General features: G+C 47.7%; 2 protein-coding genes across 4 annotated transcripts in view; one reads left to right on the top strand and one right to left on the bottom strand.

The window, feature by feature from the left end:
• The window catches only part of Plod (procollagen lysyl hydroxylase), a 204,952-nt gene that overhangs the window by 11,824 nt on the left and 171,437 nt on the right, over positions 1-21,691 (bottom strand). For all 3 annotated transcript variants that reach the window (XM_075684753.1, XM_075684754.1, XM_075684755.1), the window contains 6 exons: positions 13,009-13,147; positions 8,986-9,099; positions 7,975-8,043; positions 7,318-7,422; positions 6,614-6,760; positions 3,734-3,862 (listed from right to left, as the gene is read on the bottom strand). In XM_075684753.1, the coding sequence (XP_075540868.1) occupies positions 3,734-3,862; positions 6,614-6,760; positions 7,318-7,422; positions 7,975-8,043; positions 8,986-9,099; positions 13,009-13,147 (703 nt within the window). The remainder of the gene's footprint in view (positions 1-3,733; positions 3,863-6,613; positions 6,761-7,317; positions 7,423-7,974; positions 8,044-8,985; positions 9,100-13,008; positions 13,148-21,691) is intronic.
• The window catches only part of LOC142575404 (immunoglobulin domain-containing protein oig-4-like), a 417,771-nt gene that overhangs the window by 282,601 nt on the left and 113,479 nt on the right, over positions 1-21,691 (top strand). The gene's annotated exons all lie outside the window — the stretch shown is intronic.

The raw sequence follows: 21,691 nt of genomic DNA, 5'->3' as shown, positions 1-21,691 counted from the left end.
TGACTGGGAGCTGTGTCTGCCTGGGGTGATGTTTGCTTTAAGGACCGCGCCGCATGCGGCTACGGGGTTTTCGCCAGCTGAACTGGTGTACGGTCGCTCGCTTCGATCTCCGCTTCGCATGCTTCGAGAATCGTGGGAAGGTAGGGGCGACGACCCAGTCGTGGTGAAGTACGTACTTAAGCTCCTCGAACGCTTAAGAAGGGCACAGGAGTTGTCAGGTGAAGCAATGACAAAGGCCCAGCAGAGGGCCAAGGTTTATTATGATCGGACAGCCAGGGCCCGTCGTTTTGAGGTTGGCGATGAGGTCATGATATTGCGCACATCGCTAAACAACAAACTAGACGTGCAGTGGGAGGGCCCAGCACGAATTGTTCAGAAACTGTCGGACGTTAACTACGTGGTAAGTCTGCCAGGAAAGCGGAAAGCACAGCAAGTTTACCACTGTAATCTGCTCAAACCTTATAGACAACGGGAAGCAGTGGTGTGCATGATGATAAACGTTCCTGAAGAGCCTCCAGTCGAGCTTCCGGGACTAGGCTCAGTGACGAACAGGGAAGACACCGGTCAAGTCATTAGTGACCTTATCAGTAAAGCACCGCTGTCGCCCGAGCAGAAAACCGAACTACACCAGCTATTACAAGAGTTTCAAGGTCTGTTCTCTGAGAGGCCTGGTAGGACTTCTGTACTTACTCATGATATAGAACTTACCTCCACAGAGCCAGTACGATCCAAGGCGTATCGGGTGTCACCCCGCCAGAGCGATATTATGGAGGCTGAGGTAAAGAAAATGCTACAGCTCGGTGTTATTGAGGCAGGTGAGAGTGATTATACCTCCCCTTTGATTTTAGTTGAGGTACCGGGCAAGGAACCTCGTCCTTGCGTCGACTACCGCAGGCTTAATTCCATCACTAAGGATCAAATTTATCCGATCCCTAACATCGAGGAGCGCCTTGAGAAAGTTAGTAGCGCTCAGTTTATTTCCACCCTAGATCTTGTCAGGGGTTATTGGCAGGTTCCACTTACAGAAGAGGCTAGTAGGTATGCGGCGTTCATTTCACCAATGGGAACATTCCGTCCTAAAGTGTTGAGTTTTGGTTTGAAGAACGCGCCATACTGTTTTTCAAGTCTCATGGATAAAGTGTTGCGGGGACAGCAAGAATTCGCTTTACCGTATCTAGACGACGTAGCGATATTCTCCGCATCCTGGTCTGAGCATATGACACACTTGCGGGCAGTGCTAACCCGCCTGCGCGAAGCGGGCTTGACAGTCAAGGCTCCTAAGTGCCAGATAGCACAGGCCGAGGTTGTCTACCTCGGTCACGTGATTGGTCAGGGTCGTCGCCGCCCCTCTGAAATAAAAGTGGCCGCTGTGCGAGACTTTCCGCAACCGCGCACCAAGACCGATATTCGGTCGTTCTTGGGTGTCGCCGGCTACTATCAGAGGTACATCCCTAGGTACTCTGATATCGCGGCTCCCCTGACGGATGCTCTAAGAAAAACAGAGCCTCAAACAGTCGTCTGGGACGAGACAAAGGAAAGAGCTTTTAGCGCCCTAAAGAGTGCCCTAACAAGCCAGCCTGTGCTACGATCGCCAGACTATACAAAAGGGTTCATTGTTCAGTGCGATGCTAGTGAGCGAGGCATGGGCGTTGTACTGTGCCAACGGGAAAATGGAGAAGTAGAACACCCCGTCCTGTATGCTAGTCGTAAGCTGACCAGTCGTGAGCAGGCGTATAGCGCCACCGAGAAAGAGTGTGCGTGTCTCGTGTGGGCCGTTCAGAAATTGTCATGCTATCTAGCCGGCTCGAGGTTTATCATTGAGACGGATCACTGCCCTCTCCAATGGCTGCAGACCATCTCTCCCAAAAATGGCCGCCTCCTGCGCTGGAGCCTCGCTTTACAACAATATTCCTTTGAGGTGCGTTACAAAAAGGGGAGTCTCAACGGTAACGCCGATGGCTTAAGTCGAAGCCCCTAACGTAGGAATCAGCCTCAAAATTGTTTGTTACTGATGTTTTTCTTCCTGAGGCAGGATTTTTTTTTAACATATTGCTTTTGTTTAGTGTTTCAAAGTGATGATATGCTTTCTAGTGCAATTTTTCAATTTGTGGACGCGTTCTGAGTGATGCTAGACTACTGTAAGGAACTAGGCAGTGGTATAAAAAGGGGAAAGAGCCTGGCAGGGCTTAGTGAGGGTTGTGCCGTGCTTGCTGACTGAGCGGTTGAGTTTCAGCGTAGTTCTAACGCTTGCCGGGAACGAGAACAAAAATGTGAACTCTCCCGAAGTCACTTTGCAGTGTCCCGTGCGAACCTGAACGAGAGAACGAGGCCTTCTCTGTGCGCTGCGCTCAAGAAACGTCAAGGGACGCCCGACTTCGGTTATGAGCATCATCGAGCGACATCCCTCCGGACAGCGGATGCAGTCCCCTGTCCATCGGGATCTCCTTCCCCCGGCGGGGCGGTCTGTTGCGTTTCGCCTGCGACACGTGGTTTTGCCGGCGCGACTGCGGCGGGGCGGCAGACATTTTGGCCCGATCGTCGTCGCCGCAACACTCATCGCCAGGTGTTTCCAGGCGCGACTGCGGCGATGCGACCGCCTAGGGATCATCCTCGCATTCCAGTCATTGTGCCCGAAACAGGCGATGCCAAAGCAGGGATCTCATTCCAGTTATTGGGCCCGAAACAGGCGATGCCAAAGCAGGGATCTCGTTCCAGTCATTGTGCCCGAAACAGGCGATGCCAAAGCAGGGATCTCATTCCAGTTATTGGGCCCGAAACAGGCGATGCCAAAGCAGGGATCTCGTTCCAGTCATTGTGCCCGAAACAGGCGATGCCAAAGCAGGGACCATCCTCTCATTACAGTCATTGTGTCCGACCGGCAGCGCCACGACAGGGTGCTACGAGATCGTGCTCGACATGGTGCTACGGCATCGCTACGACAGTGTGCGTCACCATTAGCCCATTGTACATTCACGTGCTCGTCTTTTGAGGGGTTCCTTCTTGCCCTCAACTGCGAGAGTATAAAAACAGCTGCCCCCGGACGCAAAAAGGAGGGCTCCGATTTCTTCTGTTGAGTGAAGTGCTCTCCCGTCTCTCTACTTCGGTCAAACCTGACCGCCAACTCTTTGCGATGTTAAAATAAACAAGTTGTTTCGTTGTTACCAGTCGACTCATGCTTTGCCGGGACCTTCGGATGCTTCCAGTTGTACCCCAGGCCGCCAGGCCAACGCTACCCTTGGGGCTTGCGACCCAGGTACAACCACGGGCGTCAGCGCCGAGTTCCCAACAGATCGTACCAGCAGTCCGATCCCAAACACTTCCCAGCTGGCAGACACCCTGCGGTTATTATAGATATTTCTCCAAGTATTGGTGGTGGAATGTTAGCATGAGCAACGTGCTTAAATTTTTAAATATTTTGAGAAAACACATTGCTTTGCAACATCAAATATTTCAAAATGCAATATATAGCTGTGTGATGCAGGCACAATAACATAAGAGTATTCCTACGAGGGCACAGTTAGTTCGCGTCACTTAAATTTTTATGGTGAACACTTGATAAATTTGCGGGCACAAGGAGTAGATGCTTACATATCTACTCATTATGCCTAGATTTACTATATCACGGAATTACAATAAGTGCAGACAATCTCAAATCACAAGCAACCCAAAGGAAGACAGTGTGAAAACAGCTCATACTTGAGAAGAAGGCATAGTATTTTGTAAATACACTTACCTCGTAGTCCACACGAGGTCTGTTAAGTGCAATATTAATAGTGTATGTTGATGAATCATGGTGTGGACGTAGAAAGTACTGTTCCTCCGGATGATAACGAACAACAAAGTTCATAATGGCCTTTGGAGGCTGAAAAGTGGAAAATGACACTCATGTGAAAGAAGAAAACATGTTCAAGTAGAGATATAGTTGGTGACCCAGATAGTGCGCAAAAACTTTCTAGCAAGTTTGCTATGCCTAACCACCATTCACACTCATGACACTCATCTGAAGGTATTGAAAATTCATTCTGTAATCCGCAGTGTTAAAAAACGAAGAAATGTTCTCAGTACCCGTGTTATAACCTTAAGAGGAAGCTTTACCTTGAGAGATCACATCTAAATGCATGGGACATAGAAATCATGTTGCACGGCATCTCGTACTCCAAATTTAATAAGGCTCGTTTTATTTATATGGGTCACCGATTCTTTTACAAAAGTCGTTGAATATTACAACATTGAGAGAAAAATAGGCTCAAGTACCAATTTTTCAACTCTGTGATTCAGTAATAAATAACCATATCACAATTCCATAAACTGCACCGGTTAAGACATCCAAAGCGGCCAAAATCGATGTATTATGCACCACTCTCAAGTATACCTCTAATTTGTGAGTATGAATTTTGCAAAACTCTCGTAAGTACTGCAATAACTTCGTGTAAGCTGTAAACGCATATATGAAATTTGGCCACTTTAGATGCAGATACACTCTGATATCTGTTTTTGGTGCAAAGTTGCGGATTTGTAAGCTTCATACTGCAATTTTTATTGCGACAGCAATTACACGGACACTCCAGGCTCATTTCTGCCGTCGCCGTCAGGTTCCGTATCAAGTCCAGGGGCGACAAAATCGTCGCCTCGCGCCGTATGCTGTATGTGCGAGTGAAAACGTGCGAGGGTCAGCCGGCGAACGCGGCCCAATCCCGCGTGTGCGAGCGAGGAAGGCGGGCAGGAAGCGCACCCTCTCCTGTCGCGCGCGAAGCAGGGGAGGGGGAGTGAGGCGAGGGAGGGGGGCTGCTTCTTACGGCGCGGCCGTGCGCATCTCGGAAGCGACCTGCGACGTGGCCGAAGTGCGCGCCTCATCTTCACGGCAATGTGCGATGTTTGCAGAGTGCGCGCAGTGCCGGTAGCTTCGTATGCGCTATGCTTTCGACGTTTCGTTCGCGATGAAGCGAGAGATGCACGAAGGTTAATTCGATCGCTGATGCTGCCGCGATTCGTTAGTCCAGCATTTTGACAGCGAGTTTCAGCGCTCATCGAGCGAGATGTGTTCATGTTTACCTGTGCGCGCGTGACACCATGCTTGCTAATTTAGTCAAAGCACGTTGGCGGGTTAGTTGGTTTGAATCCACGTTAGAATGTGTAAGCGCGACTGAACGAGGACGTAGAACGAAACAGACGCACAGAGACAGCGCTGTCTGTGCGTGTTTACTTCTGTCTACGTTCTCGTTCAGTCGCGCTTAACCTAGTTCAGTTAGCAAGCGAATGCTTACAAGTTTATACGGCCGATAAAAGTAATATCCTTACTTTGTATAGCTATTTACTAATTTGTTATCGCAATCGGTGCTTCGCCTTACGGGCGAAGCACCGATTTTTTTTACACTTGCCGATTTGCGGAAATCTTAGTAATATTTCGAGGTCCTAAATCGGAATTCTGCTTCGCACAGTTATTAAAATTTGTCTTTCCCGCTTAAATGCAAGAAATTTAACTCAAATTGTCAAGCTGTTTTCTTATGAGAGCATTTCAGCGTTTTACATGTATTGGAACAGGGAAATCGGAGTTGACCCCAAGCTAAGGCTCCCTTTAAAGACTTTGCTTCCAAGTTGCAAAATTTGAGTTATTGTCTGTTTGCACGTACATACATACAAAAATAAAACTGATGCACTAAATGCTCTCTTCAACAAAAGTGCTTATTTATATGACAACTAGAATAACTATGCTTCTGCATCACGAATATTTACAGAATGAGAGGAACAGCCGCCATGGTTGCTTAGTACTAAGCCTATGGTGTTGGGCTGCTAAGCACGAGGTCGCGGGATCGAATCCCGACCACCGTGGCCGCATTTAGATGGGGGCGAAATGAGAAAACGCGCATGTAATTAGGTTTAGGTGCACGTTAAAAAACCCCAGGTGGTCCAAATTTCCGGAGTCCACCACTACGGCGTGCCTCATAATCAGAAAGTGGTTTTGGCACGTAAAATACCATAATTTAATTTTTTAATGAGTGTACATTTCTGCCTTATTTAACGACTTCGATTTGTTTACTAACATTGATTCACATCCAAAAGTGAAGAGAGTACGGCACATATAAGATAAGTTGTATAATATAATAAGTTGTATATAAGATACCGTGCGCGGACTGCAATAACGTCTACATGGGTGAAAGTAGCAATTTTTGGCGGCGCCTAAAGGAGCACATGAACGGAGCACATGAACAATGTCAAAAAGGAATAAAGTCCCTTCCAGGGCACTTGCTGAACATTCAGAATCCACGCAACACGATTTCAATTGAAGCCAAGCTTCAGTAATCGCGCAAGAACTGAACGAAGCGACAGTATCTGGAATCACTGACTATCCAAACAACCGCCCACACGCTTAACCGAAACGATGGCAATCTCCCGCCAACATGCGCAAGATGCCTGAAGCGATTACTGACGCAGATTTAAGCTGAAGGTTTTATGATTCTCTGCTCAGTGAACAAGGCTTCCGTGTGGAAGAAGAAACGTTTAAGAATTTTTAGACAACCCCATTTTGGTCAGCGTTCTGTTTTTATCCCTATTATGCTGAACAGTGTACAGAGTGAAATTGAAGATGCTGAAAGATATGATGAGAGATACTCACATCATGAAAGTATCCCAGAAACACTTTTTCTTGCATAGGCCTGATGTATTCTCTAAGGAAGAAGAGCCAGTGCTGTTCCAAGCCGACCTGATTCATGTGGATGTCCCTAGTCGGGACATTCTCGTAGCCACCAGCAAGTCGTTCGTCCTAGAAAAACATTTCACCAGAAGGTAAGACGCAAAGCAGAAGTTATAGACTTGAGCTAAACAAAAACAGCTGCTTGCCTCCTTTGTTGGTTTTGCATGGCGAATATTGGAAGTCTGTAACAGCCTCTTGATGTCAACTGAACTTAATCGGTGGGCATACCAGGTCGTATGCATTTACAGAGTGAATCGTATTTCTTTTTCCCATTTTGCTGGTCATAGAAAATGCAACAATTCTACCACTGCGTTCCATTCAAGAGTTAAGTATTCAGTTTTACGTTACATTTGCCTCAACATGCAAACCAAGAAATTTCAATCACTGGCTTTCCCCCCGCCTTTTTTGCCTAGTATCCTTGTTTTCTCATAAAAATTTATTCGTTACTTTATTCAATATTCAACAGTTACGTCCTCATATCTATATACGAGTCGATTCAACATTTTCGATATTTGAGTACCCCTAAATTTCTTTTTCTTTAATTAGAGCCAATAAAGCTTCTTAAAGCTTAAGGACAGAAATGCATTTTTTTCAGGGTATCCAAAAACGTTGAAAAACGTTCTTACCTCATTCGTGCCGCTGGACCACTTTCCAAAATTTTCCATTATCTGAATCAGATGTTCACAGAAGGTCTCGGAGACAACAGGGAACCAGTACACATCTGGACAAGGCTAGAATGTATGAAAATTTCGACAAATTAAGCACAATTACCAATATTTAAGAACAGCTGCACTATAACAGAGAGAAGAAATTTGAAATGAAAAGAGTTTCAAGTTCTGTAGAGGGCTTTATTAGGTCAAATGATTATTGTGCTAGAGTTATATCTATGAAACAAACACTAACCTATCTGATGTCTAGCTATGCTGTAAGCGATCCTGTCTATGCCTTGTCTACAAATTTTTCATTACAGCCCATCTTTATACTAAACATTTTATTATGCTCTCATATTATATCTCATCCAACGCTGACCACAGCCTGAAAGCTGAGGTACTTGTCTACCATACAAGCCTTTACAGCTAGGACAAGTGTGGACTAGTCTTTCCGCCTCAATCACATTCATAGACAAAGCTCTGTACACCAAGCCTTTTATTGTCCATACCGCACCTTCTTGTTTCTTGGCCCACTCATTTCTGTAATGCCTTTGGGCCTTGAAGGTACGTGTAACAAATAAAATGATCAAAAATAACAAATGGAGATAGGTGTCCAAATTTTATAGACCTCACCATATCAACTTTGTAGCTGGGATCGAGAACTTTGGTGTAATTTTCATGAAGGTAGCGCTGCTCCCAGTCCTGAAAGTAGAGTAGTCCACATGAAAGCCAAGAAATACTAGTTAAACGAAAGACAGATGGCACAAAATGCTTTAAAAATACTGGCGTTGACAATAAAGAGATCGGTTTCATTTTGCTAGGTGAACTCCAGTATGGTTTTGAAGTAACTAGAATGTTATAGTATTTCTCGCATGTACCACATGATGTGCCACATGCAAAAACATGGAAAATACCTAGCAAGGTTTAAGTAGCAGCGTGACATCAAGCAAAACAACATTCATAAGTTTTCTGCAATGCTTTACACAGTGAATAACAGTTTTGTCTAACACTTAATCAGCAGAAATTTAATGTTTGTCACTTAACATATAAGGAGTACCCGAGCACCGTTAACACAGTGTGCTACTAGTGCATAATTTACGTTTTAAATTACCGTTAATTTTAAAAATCAGAAGTGACCTCGCAAGGTGAAGGGCATCCAACATGGAAGAAGTAGAGAATTAGGAGAAATCATTGCGCAGCACCACTGAAGCCAAACTTATCGGCCCAACGCGTAATCATCATGTAAGAGCGTGCGGTATGTTTTAGAGCTCCTGCTCTGCAGGCAGAGCTATGGTAGGGCAGCTGACCAAGTGTGCACTGATTAAAAACTACCGAGAACCCCACATTCCAGACTAGTACACCGAGTCTCAGAGGTCACGTGCTGTACAGATATCACAAGAAAACAAAAGCAAAGGGGGTAGCTTCACCGGGAGCTCCCTTATCAAGGTTGGTTGCGGGACGTAATGTTTTCCTAGTTTATTTCATTCTTCCCGGGCATCTAAAGAAATAAAGCAAAAATTGTTTGCCATCACTCCAGCAATCATGATGATTTGAAGGAAACTAGCACCTAAATGGTCTTGAACATACCAAACTACCCAATATAAGCTGCATTTAAAAATTCAGTGTAATGAAATTATTTCATACCTTTTGATTGCTGTAGATTTCATAGAAGTCCGGGTTTTTGTGCCTGATGTCGAACGTTTCAGCATTTATGAGATGACCGTAGTTATCCATGTTTGTCATGAACATAAATATACCCTAAAATAGAAAAGAGAAATGTTTCAAAAGTTAATTACGACAAAAATCTATACTACAGATATAACAGACATATGCATAGCCGCTAAAGCATGTGAAACGTAGTTTATACATCACACAAGAGCCGCTGTATTCTCAAGAGCAATTACACAGAAAGCCTCCACCCTGTAAATTGCTTTACTCACACAGCAAAGCTACCATGCAGAAAAGCTCGCTTGCCGTTTCGTTACCTTTATTTACAACTTTCTGCGGCAATGAAGGGAAAGGTGCAGGAGCGGAGCTTCTACACCTGTGTTACCGCACCAGCAGCGTTTGTGTTGCAGTCCGGCAGCGTTTGACAGCGCTTTTTTTTTTCTCCGCACAGACGCAGGATCGACGCAGCTTCCACGAGCGACAATTTCACGTTTGCCGAGAACAGAAAGGGAAATCCGCAAAATAAGTTAACTTTAACATTTAGTGGTATGTTTTGTAGTATTTAGCAGTTGTAAATAAGGTGTTTATTTCTTCTCTCCCCCACTTACAAGCGAATGAAAATGCGGTACCTTTTTTCAGAAACGCTCTCGCTTGCAAACGCTTTGACACCATAGTTTTCATTGCCGAATAAATTTGTCCGTGAGTACAGTGCCAACGTACTAGGTGTTTCGAAGTAGAATGAGTCACATACATCTAGTTCATTTATTATTATAATTTGTTTTAATGCGAATCATCATTTGCCAACTTCAGGCGATTCGAGCATATCTGCCTATCTGGCCTTCTACGCCGCCACGGTGCCGGCGGTGCATACCGATTTGAGCCGCTGGGTATGTGCTCGTGTTCTCGATGGCGCCGTGGTCGCGGCATTAGTCGCCATTCGACTCTCGCCTCTGATTGTCGCGTATTAGCTGCGCTCGAGCATGCTGACGCGTAAGAAGATCTGCGGATCTCGGCTGCGGAACGGCAGGCGGTGGTTGCCTCCGTACGAACCGCGATTCAAAAGCAAGTTTCCCACGCGAGTTGACTTTCAGCCGCCGAACAGCGACGCGTCACCTCCTCGTTCCTCCCCACGCTCGCAGCGGACTTTCACAGTCCTTCCTCGTATTCAGCAGGCCGTTTAATCAAGCATCGAGGCCTGCTCTTTCGTGTTGCACACGGAGTCTGCGCACAACAACGCCGCGCCGAACTCCAGCAAGGCAGCGTCATTACAGCGAATCGAATCGATGACCCCGGCTTTCGACGTTAAGAAATAATCTCTTAGAGGGGTGCAGCTTCGTCGAAAAGTGTGTCAAATGGGACTTTGGGATCCTCAAGCACTTACTCGCGCTGCTTGAGGATGGCGTACGTACTACTGGGGTACTACACGGTGCAGAGGAAAATAAAAGTGTTCGCAACGATCTTGCAGCTGGGTAAACCTACGTTCTTCCTGGCCCTCAGCCTGTCCCAGTTCCACAATGAGCGCCTGCTAGAACTCATCGAGGGAGCCAAAGAGCTGGTCGATGTGCACCGCCGTACGGTTGACGCCATAGCCGACTACTTACAAAATGCTTCGAATAACTTTGGTTCCCACAGTACGCGGGATCTGCACACGTGTTTTTTTTTTATTTAGAAGCAACGCGATTAAACGATAAGGGGAGCAAGAGTTACAAGTCACAACTCTGCCGGCATCCGGAGGGGCTAGAGAGGGCGTAGAGATGGGCGCTCCAGTTATTATTGCCGCTAAACCTAAACAAGTTGCTTTATGGTACATTCGACTGGTCGCTGTAAAGCACTCTAATGTGCTCTCGAAGCGCGCTTTACGCGCGGCTGGACGAGATCGAGCGCTCCAAGCAGATTCGCCTAGTTCATTCAGAGCGCCGCGCTCCAGCTTAGAGCGCTCGGAGGCGCTCTTACCTTTGGGAAGGGAGCGCGGCCAAGAACAGACTTAATTCTTGTAAGGAGTCTCCCCCGATTGCTCCGAGAGCAGCTGAACTTTCGTCGCGGGTAGGCTTTCTCCGAGTTCAGTCTCGAGAAGGCTCAGCAGGAACCAGTCGAATGTAACATATGAGTACAATATGCTAGTTGAAATGGACGACATAATAATGTCCCCTAAGGCGGCAAAATGTCTTGTGGTAAGCCTGTCGTCTTGTCGCGGTTGCAAAATTTCCGATCACCGCAAAAAAAAAAAAAAAAAAAGGAAGACACCCCCGAAGTGCCAAACGACGATCTGATTATAAAGGCACACTGTAGTGGGGGACTGGGTTAATGCCGACCACCTGGCTTTCTTTAATGTGCACCTAAATCGAATTACATGAACGTTGCCGTTATTTTTTTTCTGCCCCCATCAAAATGCTGCCGTCTCCGCCGAGAACGGGATCGAACCCGGAACCTCGAGCTTAGCAGCACAACACCATATCTGCGGTGCTACCAAGGCAGATCAATTATCGCCGCAGAACAAGTGGCCTCGTGGTAACCAGACGTCAGGTTTACGACAGAAATTGTTGTGGCTACTACAAGATATACGTTTTGTGACATCAGGGCGAGAGATCGCTCCCTGCAGAAACATTTGTTGCCAAAACAGGACAAACTTGTCCTGACACTCGTCTCAATGTCGACATAATGTCGCAATATTCGCACAAACGCGATCTGCCACTGCACCCTAATATTTTGTATCAGTGTCAGTAATACGCATCCTCTCCGGTAGCTATTAAACATATTATCTATTGCCTTTTCTATAAACGCACTTGAGAGAATCCGTTTACAGGCAGAGGATTTTTAAAATTTCGAAGAGAGCGCGCCAAGCATTGTCTCGTCACCAAGCTTTGCCGCTCCACGTATTTGAACGTTCCTAGGCAACCACAAATGCTGTAGTGCGTACGATCGTAAACACAATGCAAGCAGACAGCGTTACACGCTCCTTTTTTTTTTTCCCGAGCCCACCAATGAGAAATATTCCGCGGAACCAGCGATCTCCGAAAATTACGCCACAAGTTGTCTCTCACGATGGCCCAACATTTCATCCCTGAACAATTTCACACGGCCTGAGCGCTTCAAGCCTTATTACTTAATTCTTTAAAAAAAATAACGCAGCTTGTTTCGTAACTACGCCATGAATGCATCCGCGAACTTATTACTTGAATGTACGACCGCTCGCCCCTTCGGTCACTTCGAAAACAAACGTAATCATCTTCTCCGAGACGATATAGTATAATTTCGCAAGTATCGACGACTGCCCAATGGAATCTCGCGCGCGCTAAATGACCCGCAATATTTTTTTACTACGCGATGCTGTTCACGCATCAAGCAACATCTTTTTTTTTTCGCTTACCGTCTTCCTTCTTTTTCATTTTTTTTGTTTTCATTTGAAGCGGATTTTTGTTTAGAAATAAGTCGGAAGGCGATTCAACTTCTAGTCGAAGTCGACCAAAGACAACGTCTACCTGAGCGAGTTGGAAGTGAGAATAGGTCGAAGTCACTAGGCGCGCCACCCTGTCGCGTCACTCAGGCTCAGAGGGAAGTAGGAGCAGCGTCAGACTGTTTATGTTTCTTTTACTGTACTACCTCCGGGACTGGCCACATTTTCTTAGTCTGCACTATCTTTGGTACAGGCTCACTAAACAGGCTAGAAACGCACACACGACCAATACGGAAAAGAGGGATACTTAGATAGCTAAGAGAGACACTTTCATTAAAAAAAAATACCAAGCAAGAGGTCGACGCGGCAGCACAAACGTTGTCCGTCTATAGATTCAGTATAAGCAACAAAGGGATGGATAAGCAACAAAGGAAGCAACAAAGGAGATGGCAGTGGAACATAAACTGTATAGCAGGCACAATAAATGGACGACCACGTCAGGGAGAAAAGGACATTTACAATTCGAGTCGATAAATGTAAAAACAAATGATAAGAAAGAAGAGAGAGGGGGGGGGAGGGGTCAGGTGGCGCCTTCGGAACCGTACCTTGTCGCGCATGTTCTTGCAGAAGGCCATGTCGGGATCCAGGAGACCGTTGATGAAGGATGGGAATTTCTCGCGCGACTTGACCAGCGAACCATTGATCAGGTACGCTCCGTTCACGAGAGGCACGTTCCATATGCCCCTGCGCCGAGAAACAGAGGGAGAAAAAAAACAAACAACGACGTCAGGAACGAAAAATTATTTCAAGTAAACACCACGTCTGGGGGCTTAATAGAGGGGCTGAACGCTGCAAAAGTGAGTCTTTGTGCGCCCCGAGTGAAACAGAAAGAAACAAAAAATTTATACAGAAAGACGGTAAGCACACAAAGCGCGAGTGTAGAACAAGACCCTCCGGTGCCGACAGAATCGGTTTCACATTGAGAACGGGAGGGGGAAAAAAGACAGAAATGCGGCGGGGGTAGGAGGAAGGGAAAGGAAAAGAGGAAACAATCACATTCACGAAATACTAAATGGTTTTGTCTTCCTTCTGAAAAAAAATTGCTTTCTGTTAAAGAAGAGAGAGAGAGCAGTGCTGAGAAGGACTAGGCAGAGACGACGCGCTAATTACGTGTTGTTTCGGTCTCGCACCTCTGCGCGGCCAAATTGCTTTCGAGCGCTCGCAGGCAGTCACGAGAAATGAACTCCAGGAAGCGAATCACGGAGTGCACTGAAAAGGACGTGCGATTTCAGCGTACGACCAAGCGAGCGAGCACGGGAAAATGAAAAACTCGCTGCGGACCCGGTATAGATTGGGAGTCGCAGGTTGTCGCGCAACGGATAAGTGAAAACGCAATCTGCATAAAATATTTATTCCCCGTTTTTCCTTCTCTTTCCTTCGTTAACAAGCACAGGGCGAGGCATCGACCAGAAAGTAAGTGTTTCTGGACTAGGACAAAGAAGTAAGTGAAATAAAACGCCGCAACAATGTGAGTGCAAAAGGCACGCGCTGACATTTTGTGATGGGGCGCGCGGCATGAAGATACCTGTTATTGTCAAGCGATTGTGTCCAACGGCACTATGCCTTTTCTTTTTTCGACTTCTTTCTGTAGTGCCTAGTATACATAATAAATAAATAAATAAATAAATAAATAAATAAATAAATAAATAAATAAATAAATAAATAAATACGACTCCTGTGACGTCCTCTGATCACTCTGCGACCATGACGTTCTCGTAAAGCTCCAATGCAGTGTCAAGCTATGCGTGAATGTCACCGCCAGCTCATCTCTAACGGCACTGCGCAAGGTGTCGTAAGGGCAACAATGTATCATCCGTAACTTAAAATAGCGCGACTGCCTTAGAAACTGCGCGCGCGCACGCAAGCACAAACAGACACACACACACCAGGTTAATCGCGAGCGCGCGAGTAAGCACGCAAAACAGCAGAAAGATTCGAATTGAAGAAAATGTAGTAGAACGGGACGAGGGAGCCCACAAATAACGGTCTCTCATTTCCACGACATACGTGAACTCTAGGAACAGAAAATACAACAAACTCGTAGAAGGCTTAGGTGTGTATATATATATATATATATAGCTCGAACGTAGCAGTCACAAGAATTGCCCAAGCAAAGCGCAACAAAAGAAGCAAGGTGTGTAGCTGGGAGTGTGCACCGAAGTTAAGGCAGGCAGAAACGAGTGCGCTGGGCTAGATGTCACCGCTACCCCAATGTGAAAAAAGTAATAATAATAATAAAACAAATTAAAAGGCGCACCGTTAGCGTGCTAGGTCGGGAGTAACTAATGGTTCGTGTAGCGGCGCCGTGACTCCCCCCCCCCCCTCCCCCTTTCCCTCGACTCAAACGGTTCGCTTGTTCCACGTCAGCTCACCGCGTCACTCTCGCTTTTTGTTTCCCGCACTTGCTTGGTTGGTTCCCGCGCTTTCCAGTGGGATAAAGAATTGCGCCCTCCGAGGATTTCCGTACGTTCCCGCCGAACACTTTTCTTTCCGGTTCTCTCGCGCGAAACAATCAAACGAAAGACAAGAGGCGTCTAACTCTAACGGCTTGGGGTAGCGAGAGGAAGAGATAGAAGAACGAATAATCAAAAAGAAAACAGCTAACTGGAGTCTTATTCGCGCGAAATCGCGCCAAGCTCCGCCCGCGCCGCCATTCGTGTCGCGTCGGTGCCACGTTCAAGTGCTTTTCCTGGCAAACACGCACGTATGCGCAAAATTCTGAGCAGCGGGCTAATATTTCTCAGCGGAACCGCGCCGGGCCTCGGCCCGCACGCTCGAAATAAGGAACCTAAGACGTACTCCCGATCCCACGAAACTAAGTGGCTGAGTCGGCTTGCGGATTACATTGACGGATGCGCGCATTTTGCTCGCGGAATACGAAAATAAAACAGCCACTGCAAATGACGCCGAAAAGAAGAAAGCGCAAGAAAGTAACGTCGGGTGCAAATCTGATTCAGAGTGAAAGCCCCAGACGCATCGGCGTGCGCGGTAGCTTGGACCTCTCGGAGCGCATTTAACAACGCCTTCTAAGCAAAGGAAAAGAAGCTAAAAAGACAAGACAAAAAAAAAAAGAGAAAGATAGAAAGAAAGGCCGAATTCACAGCGTGCTATAATGGAGGGCTATAAAATCGCGGTAACGCTGTCTTCTGTCACTTCAGCTCTGTGTATTCATATAGCAGCAGCAATGCAAAAATGCGAGACCATAAAAACTTTAAATGATGGGCATGATACCCAAAGACAAGACTCTGCCATATTTTTAGCAACAGGTCTCTGCCGGAGGGCTGCCCAGTGGCGTAGCCAGAAATTTTTTTTCGGGGTGAGGGGCACGCAATTGACTGGGGCGACATGGAGGGCGAGGGAAGGAGCCCGAAGCAAGCTACAGACTAAGAATTTTTTTTTTTGGGGGGGGGGGGGGGGGGAGGGTGACGGGAGGAGCTCACGTGCTCGGTGTGCCACCCTCTGGCTACGTCACTGGCACTCTGCTCGATAATGGCCAGCCTTTGTTAAAATACCGCCATTAATAGCAATCGAGATAGGGTTCATGAAATCAAAGGGCACAACATTGTCGTTTTTTGTGGCTCGCGTAGAGCCTGCAGTTGTCTGTCGAAAGAAGGTGCCAGTAACCCTCACGTTTGGAGCATTGTGGCCACTGCCGGCAACACCGGATCTCGTATAAGGCAACTCACGTTGGCAAAAGAAACAAGGGGAACCGGGACCGCGATTCTATAGCGATACCCCCTTACGATTCTATGCCACTCTTACCGTACACCTTTCACAGTCGGTTAATCTCACTCATAACGCGAGCGGAGCGTTGCTCTGGCCATTGAAGAAGCGCGAAAAGCGTCAACAGGAATAGCACCGGAAAAGGCATCGCTACAAAATCGAGGCCCAAGTCATCCGAGGTAGTCGGCTCATCACGATGATGTCCAGTGGTCAGAGCTTGCACGCAGCGTTGACGACGCTCGCCTAGCTGATCGTCTAGCGACATGCGTCCTCCATCGCGAACCTCGTGACTAGCTCCGCTGGGTGTTATACCCTTCATGATCGTGGCAGAGACCCGCCTCGCCTAGCCCTACTAATTGAAGCTGAGTAGTGGGGTGTGTGTCGGCTGCTGAGTGACTGTATACCTGCAGAGTCGCGCAACAAGCTCCGACTTGAGCGGCCTACGGCGGCGGCGAAACTTAGGCTCTCAAGCTCTCACTCGGAATCGTGGCGCACACTTTCGCACACGTGGTCTTCTTGGACTCTGGTGCGATGCTCCGTAGAAAACATACTTTTTTCCCGATTTCTCGTCCATTTCACCGGGCCAATGCGCACCGTAGCTCTCCTTTAAAGCCGTTCAAGGCCACACTGTCGGTCGTGAGGACAACGCGAAGCAGTTCATTTGCTCCCGACAGCTCTGCTGTGACAGAAAGAAGAGGCTTCTTGACAAACGCGACAAGGTAGTTCCCTCGGAACGTACGTTACAGCAAGGGTTTTGCGAAAGATCGTGAACAGAGCGCATGTAGATCAGCGTGTCAACAGAAAGTAGTCTTCTTCTAGCGATATTTCTTCACTGCACGCACTTCTAGTCTGCAGCAAACAAACAAACAAACAAATTATAGACGGAAATTATAGACGGTTTGCGATTGGGGCCAGCGCAACACTATCTGCGAACGCTTACGTGGAAGAAGCCTCTGCAATCTGTACGGTGAAGTACACGTGACATGTCAGATAAGCTAATGAACGGCATTGCGTTAACGCAGGCGCAAGCATGTCAGCGCACCTTCAGAGAAGAAACGGCCGACACTCCCGGTTCTCTGGCTAAATTTTTTGCACTACAATCTACAAAGAAACGAACAAGTAACAAGAACGAGAGAAGGGAGTAACACGAACGAGAGAAAGAACTGAATCAATGCTCATGAACCGGAGTGAATCAAAAGACAAAATTTAATCAAAGCCCCCTGTATACTGCAGGCAGGCGCCGCGGTCCATAGCGCCAGGAATGCAACAGTTAGCGGAGCGCATCGCGGCTGCTGCATGGCGCCCATAGCCGGCTTCCTCCTTTCCCAGCTTGCCATTTACACAACCCCTTCCCTCGCCCTGTTTTTCGCACGCACGCACGCGTCCAACTCTGTTAACGGCCTAACTGGCGCGATAAACTCGTTAAAACTCCTCACAATGGCCCCGCCGTCGTTCCGGGCAACGCGTTCTTATACGAGCCCCCTCCCTCCCTCTGCAAACACAGCCGCCGTCTCCATAGTGACGCAGCACGAGAGGAAAAAGAAAGCGGCAGGTCTTTTCCTTCGCTAGCGTTGGTGCTTTCATGGCTAAATTTCGCGCCCCACATCGTCGTATCAAGCGAAAGAATTACGAAAAAAAAGGAAAGAGAATTTGAGATAGAAATCCGAAGGTAGAAAATGAGGAGAGCTTGTATGGCCCGTGAAGGGCAGCCGAGGACGTGCGCATGACATCAAGTTGTTGGAGAAGCGAAGAATGCGAGATCGTAACAAGGCCACGCGCACAAAGCCAGCGCGCCAAGAGCGCGTTTGTTATACGTAACACGATGAGAAAGAAACGACAGAAGAGAGATAGAAACTGAATGGCTGGACGAGGTCGTAGTCCCGTAGAACGAGACCCCCGGGAGCGCCCCCCCCCCCCCACCCGCCACCCACCACACGGACGTATTTCACGAAATAAAGGGACAATAAGCGTGTCGGAACAGCGCCGCGCGCAGAGCCATCCGACGTTCCACAATTCTTGTTCTGCCCTCAACCAGCCCCAATAACACCCCCGCCGTACATTTATTTCTCCTTCTCTTTATCACCCCCCCTTCCCCTCGATCTTCGCAAAAGCAACTCGAAAAGTAAGGACAATATAACAAGCTTATGCGTGGTGTGTTCTCCGTTATAACATGCAAGGAGCGGGGAAAAATGTATAAATGGAGATAACAGACATCAGACGCGACGCTGAGGAAAGAAACAAGAAAACAAGGAAGAAAGAAAGAAAAGAAAAGGAAAAGGAGAAACGAAGCTGCCGTGCTCGGTCTTAGCCTTTTCTAAAAGCTTCCTCCTCTTTGTTAGCCTTGCCAAGAAAAGTTTTCCAGACAGGGAAAGGCGGCGCGAAGGAACGGCGAGCATGAAAACGAACACGTAGCTCAATTCGCGAGCGAAGCGCAGTAAAGGGATAGATATTGACGACGAAAAAATAAACATGAGAAAAATCACAGGCGAAAATGACGTTCATCTATGCGTACTCACTCTCGCTTCCGAAGTTTCACATAAAACTGCGCCGCGAAGACCGACACAACAATCTCATTCTTTAACAGTTTCCAGAGGCTCGTGAACTCCCGCAAGCCAGAGTGTCCAATACTGCAGCAGCGTGCATTAAGAGACGACAAAAATGAAGTAAACGAGAGAAAGAAAGAAAACAAGGCAGGGAGTGGTAGTCCCGATTAAAGTTTAAAAAAGGAACACGACCATTAAAAACTTGCACGACGAAAGACGGCCAAGAGGCCATATATATAGGAATACAGGAAATAAGGTACGGTGAACAAGCCATCCGCCACCGCGGCCGGGATGCACGGGAACAGGCGTCTCACCTCTCTTATCCCGAGCCAGCGTTCTCCTTTTATCACTTTCAACGGCCCGGTCCGTCTTTGCTTCGACACGCACCACCGGCGCCACCGAGGTTTTTTCCCCTCCACCTCTCCTCCCCCATGTCCCTATCTCTCTCTTCTAAGGCCCATATCGTCTTCCCGTAGCGTTACTGCCGGTAGCAGCAGCCGTTTTTAGCCTAAAGCGCGGGCTAACAAGTCCGCGGCGGCGGACATACACCGAAAGGCTTTTTGAGGCCTCGTGTAGTGCTCCCTGCCTCCCACTCCACGCCTGGTACCTCCTGCTTGCACCGGTGGCCGCGGGGGCGCGCTCCATTCGATTAGACCGAGCGAGCCGCTTCCTCGCACTGCTCCTTGTATTCACCGCTGCTCCCCCAAACTTGCTATCCAGAAGCTTCGTGCCTGCGGGCTTTAGCACTCGCTAAGCACAATAGCGTGAACTGTTAGAAAGAAAAAGATAAAGAACACGGCCAGTTGAAAGAAAGAAAGAAAGAAAGAAAGAAAGAAAGAAAGAAAGAGAAAGAAAGAAAGAACCTGCTCTGAAGTTGGTGGGAGCACAAAGCGAATAAAAAATTCGCTCCTTTTACGTGCACTACTGGAGGATCTTCGATGTTTAAAAACTCGACGTCGTCGATGTGCTCCATACATTGTAGATGCAGCCAACGTTTAAGGAAAATCCACCCGACGCTTTGCAGCGGTGAGAGAGAGCTTTCATGCGCATCGTTTGCATGAAAATCTAAAATCTACTTCTAAATAAGCCGTTGTAAACAACGGCAGATTCCCGCATCGTGAGACGGACTCGTTTTGTTCAACGCTACACTTAACCATTTTTGCACGAGCACGAAGCCTACGTACAGACGGACGCACAAACGCTTGAAAATATAAACATTGACAATAAAGGTACATTGAGAACACACACAAAGACGCACACGAAAAAGAAAAGATGTGAATACAAACATATTTCTGCGGTTAGAGCAAGAAATGAAAACATATTTCAGACTATCTACAGCACACCAAACACAATGGCGAACAGTCTGTTTTAAAAGCTCTCCTGCATCTTCTCCCTTCACAGTGAGCAACGCCGTTGCCGTCACAACGCTCGCCCAGCACCGCCGGCAACATAAGCACCATTCTCCCACCACCTGCGCTAAAGTCAACCGCACACAGCCAACTTCACCGCGTAGTAAAAAAATACTGCGGCAAAGCGCGTCGGCTCTCGTCATTTTCCGCAGCACAATCGAAACTGCAGTTTTCGAGTAACGCGGCCATTGTAAGCGCACACATCGTTTCCTCGTTCGTAGGCAAGGCTCCGACCGAAAGACACGGAAATAGGGGCCAGGTTATCTCGCCCGCCGGCGGCTGCATTCAGATTTTCTCGAGCGTCACCCGCGCACGCGAGGTCGCAGTTTCTCACGAAAAGCACGCGGCGGCTTCGCTCGAGTTCAAGGAGCGGAGACCGCGGCAGCATCAATTAATGTAACGGAGCTACACGGCGGCGCTTGACGAGAATACGCCTAGGGTTGTCGCGATGCTACGTACCTACCCGACGCAACGATTCCTTCGGAGGGAGCTATACTTCTTTCGAGCCACCGGTCACGACGGCATTAATCACGGCTGAGCTTCCCTCCAGCACCGAAGGCGCAACCGCAACGGCGACGCGCGGGAGCGTTGTTCGGAGCGACGCGAGATGTGATCCCCAGAGCGGCGCTTTCTTACGCGCTTCAAAGACTTCGACGGCTCGAAAAGTTGAGCGGTTAAGCGGGGCGCGAACGCCAGCGGTTTATCTGGTTATCTCGAATGTCTGCTCACTAGTACCGAGAGTTCGATGCTCCTTCCCCTCGTCATTAGCAATGGGCTGCGGACAACAAAGCTCTTGACGAATGCTCGTGGTGCCGAAAAAATCTTTCTCGAGTTTCTTAATCTTCTTACATTGTCCCCGCTGCCTATATACGACGCGGCGAGCGATATATCACGCGCAAGCCAACGGTCACGAATGGGCAGCCTTTGTTGGCTGGCAACATCATCGGCGCACGAGTGCGCAACTCGGCTTCTAGACGCTATAAGCGCTAGCTAGCGTGAAGAATAAAGTATTTCGTCCGCCGCCAATTCTGCTCCGTACAAAGAATCAATGCGTCAGCGCTTGCGCGTAGACGTGTGCGAGCGTGGCTGCGGGAAATTTCGCCCAATGCGCTGAAGAGCATAAACTGGTTAACTCTAATGATTTTCGCCGAAGCGCCTAATCAATTAGACGCTTGCGTTTTTTTCCTTTCTTTCTTCAGAGCGCTTCACCGCTTTGCACATTTTCCTAACTAATGAAGCCACGATGCACCGTTCAAACGAAGTAAAAGTGGGAAGTGCGCATGCCGACGCTTGTCCGTTGCCAATGATTTCATCCGTGGAACCACGTTTATATTTCCGGAAAAGCGATAAATATGCGCGAACCCTGTACATAAGAGGTGATTGCAAAACGGACCACCACGCCGCCATCATCATGACAAACTGCTTTGCGGAGATGCTAGCTTTACAATTATGACAAGTCGCAACTTTCTTTCTATTGCTGCGAAAATAAGAATGTTTTCCCTCAATACGTAAGGTGATGCAGTGCGATGCTGTCACTTTCGCGCTTATCATTG

This window comes from Dermacentor variabilis, chromosome 3, assembly GCF_050947875.1.
Source record: "Dermacentor variabilis isolate Ectoservices chromosome 3, ASM5094787v1, whole genome shotgun sequence".
Classification (NCBI taxonomy): Eukaryota; Metazoa; Arthropoda; class Arachnida; order Ixodida; family Ixodidae; genus Dermacentor; species Dermacentor variabilis.
The sequence above is the reverse complement of the archived record's forward strand: the minus strand, read 5'-3'. Positions and strand labels throughout refer to the sequence as shown.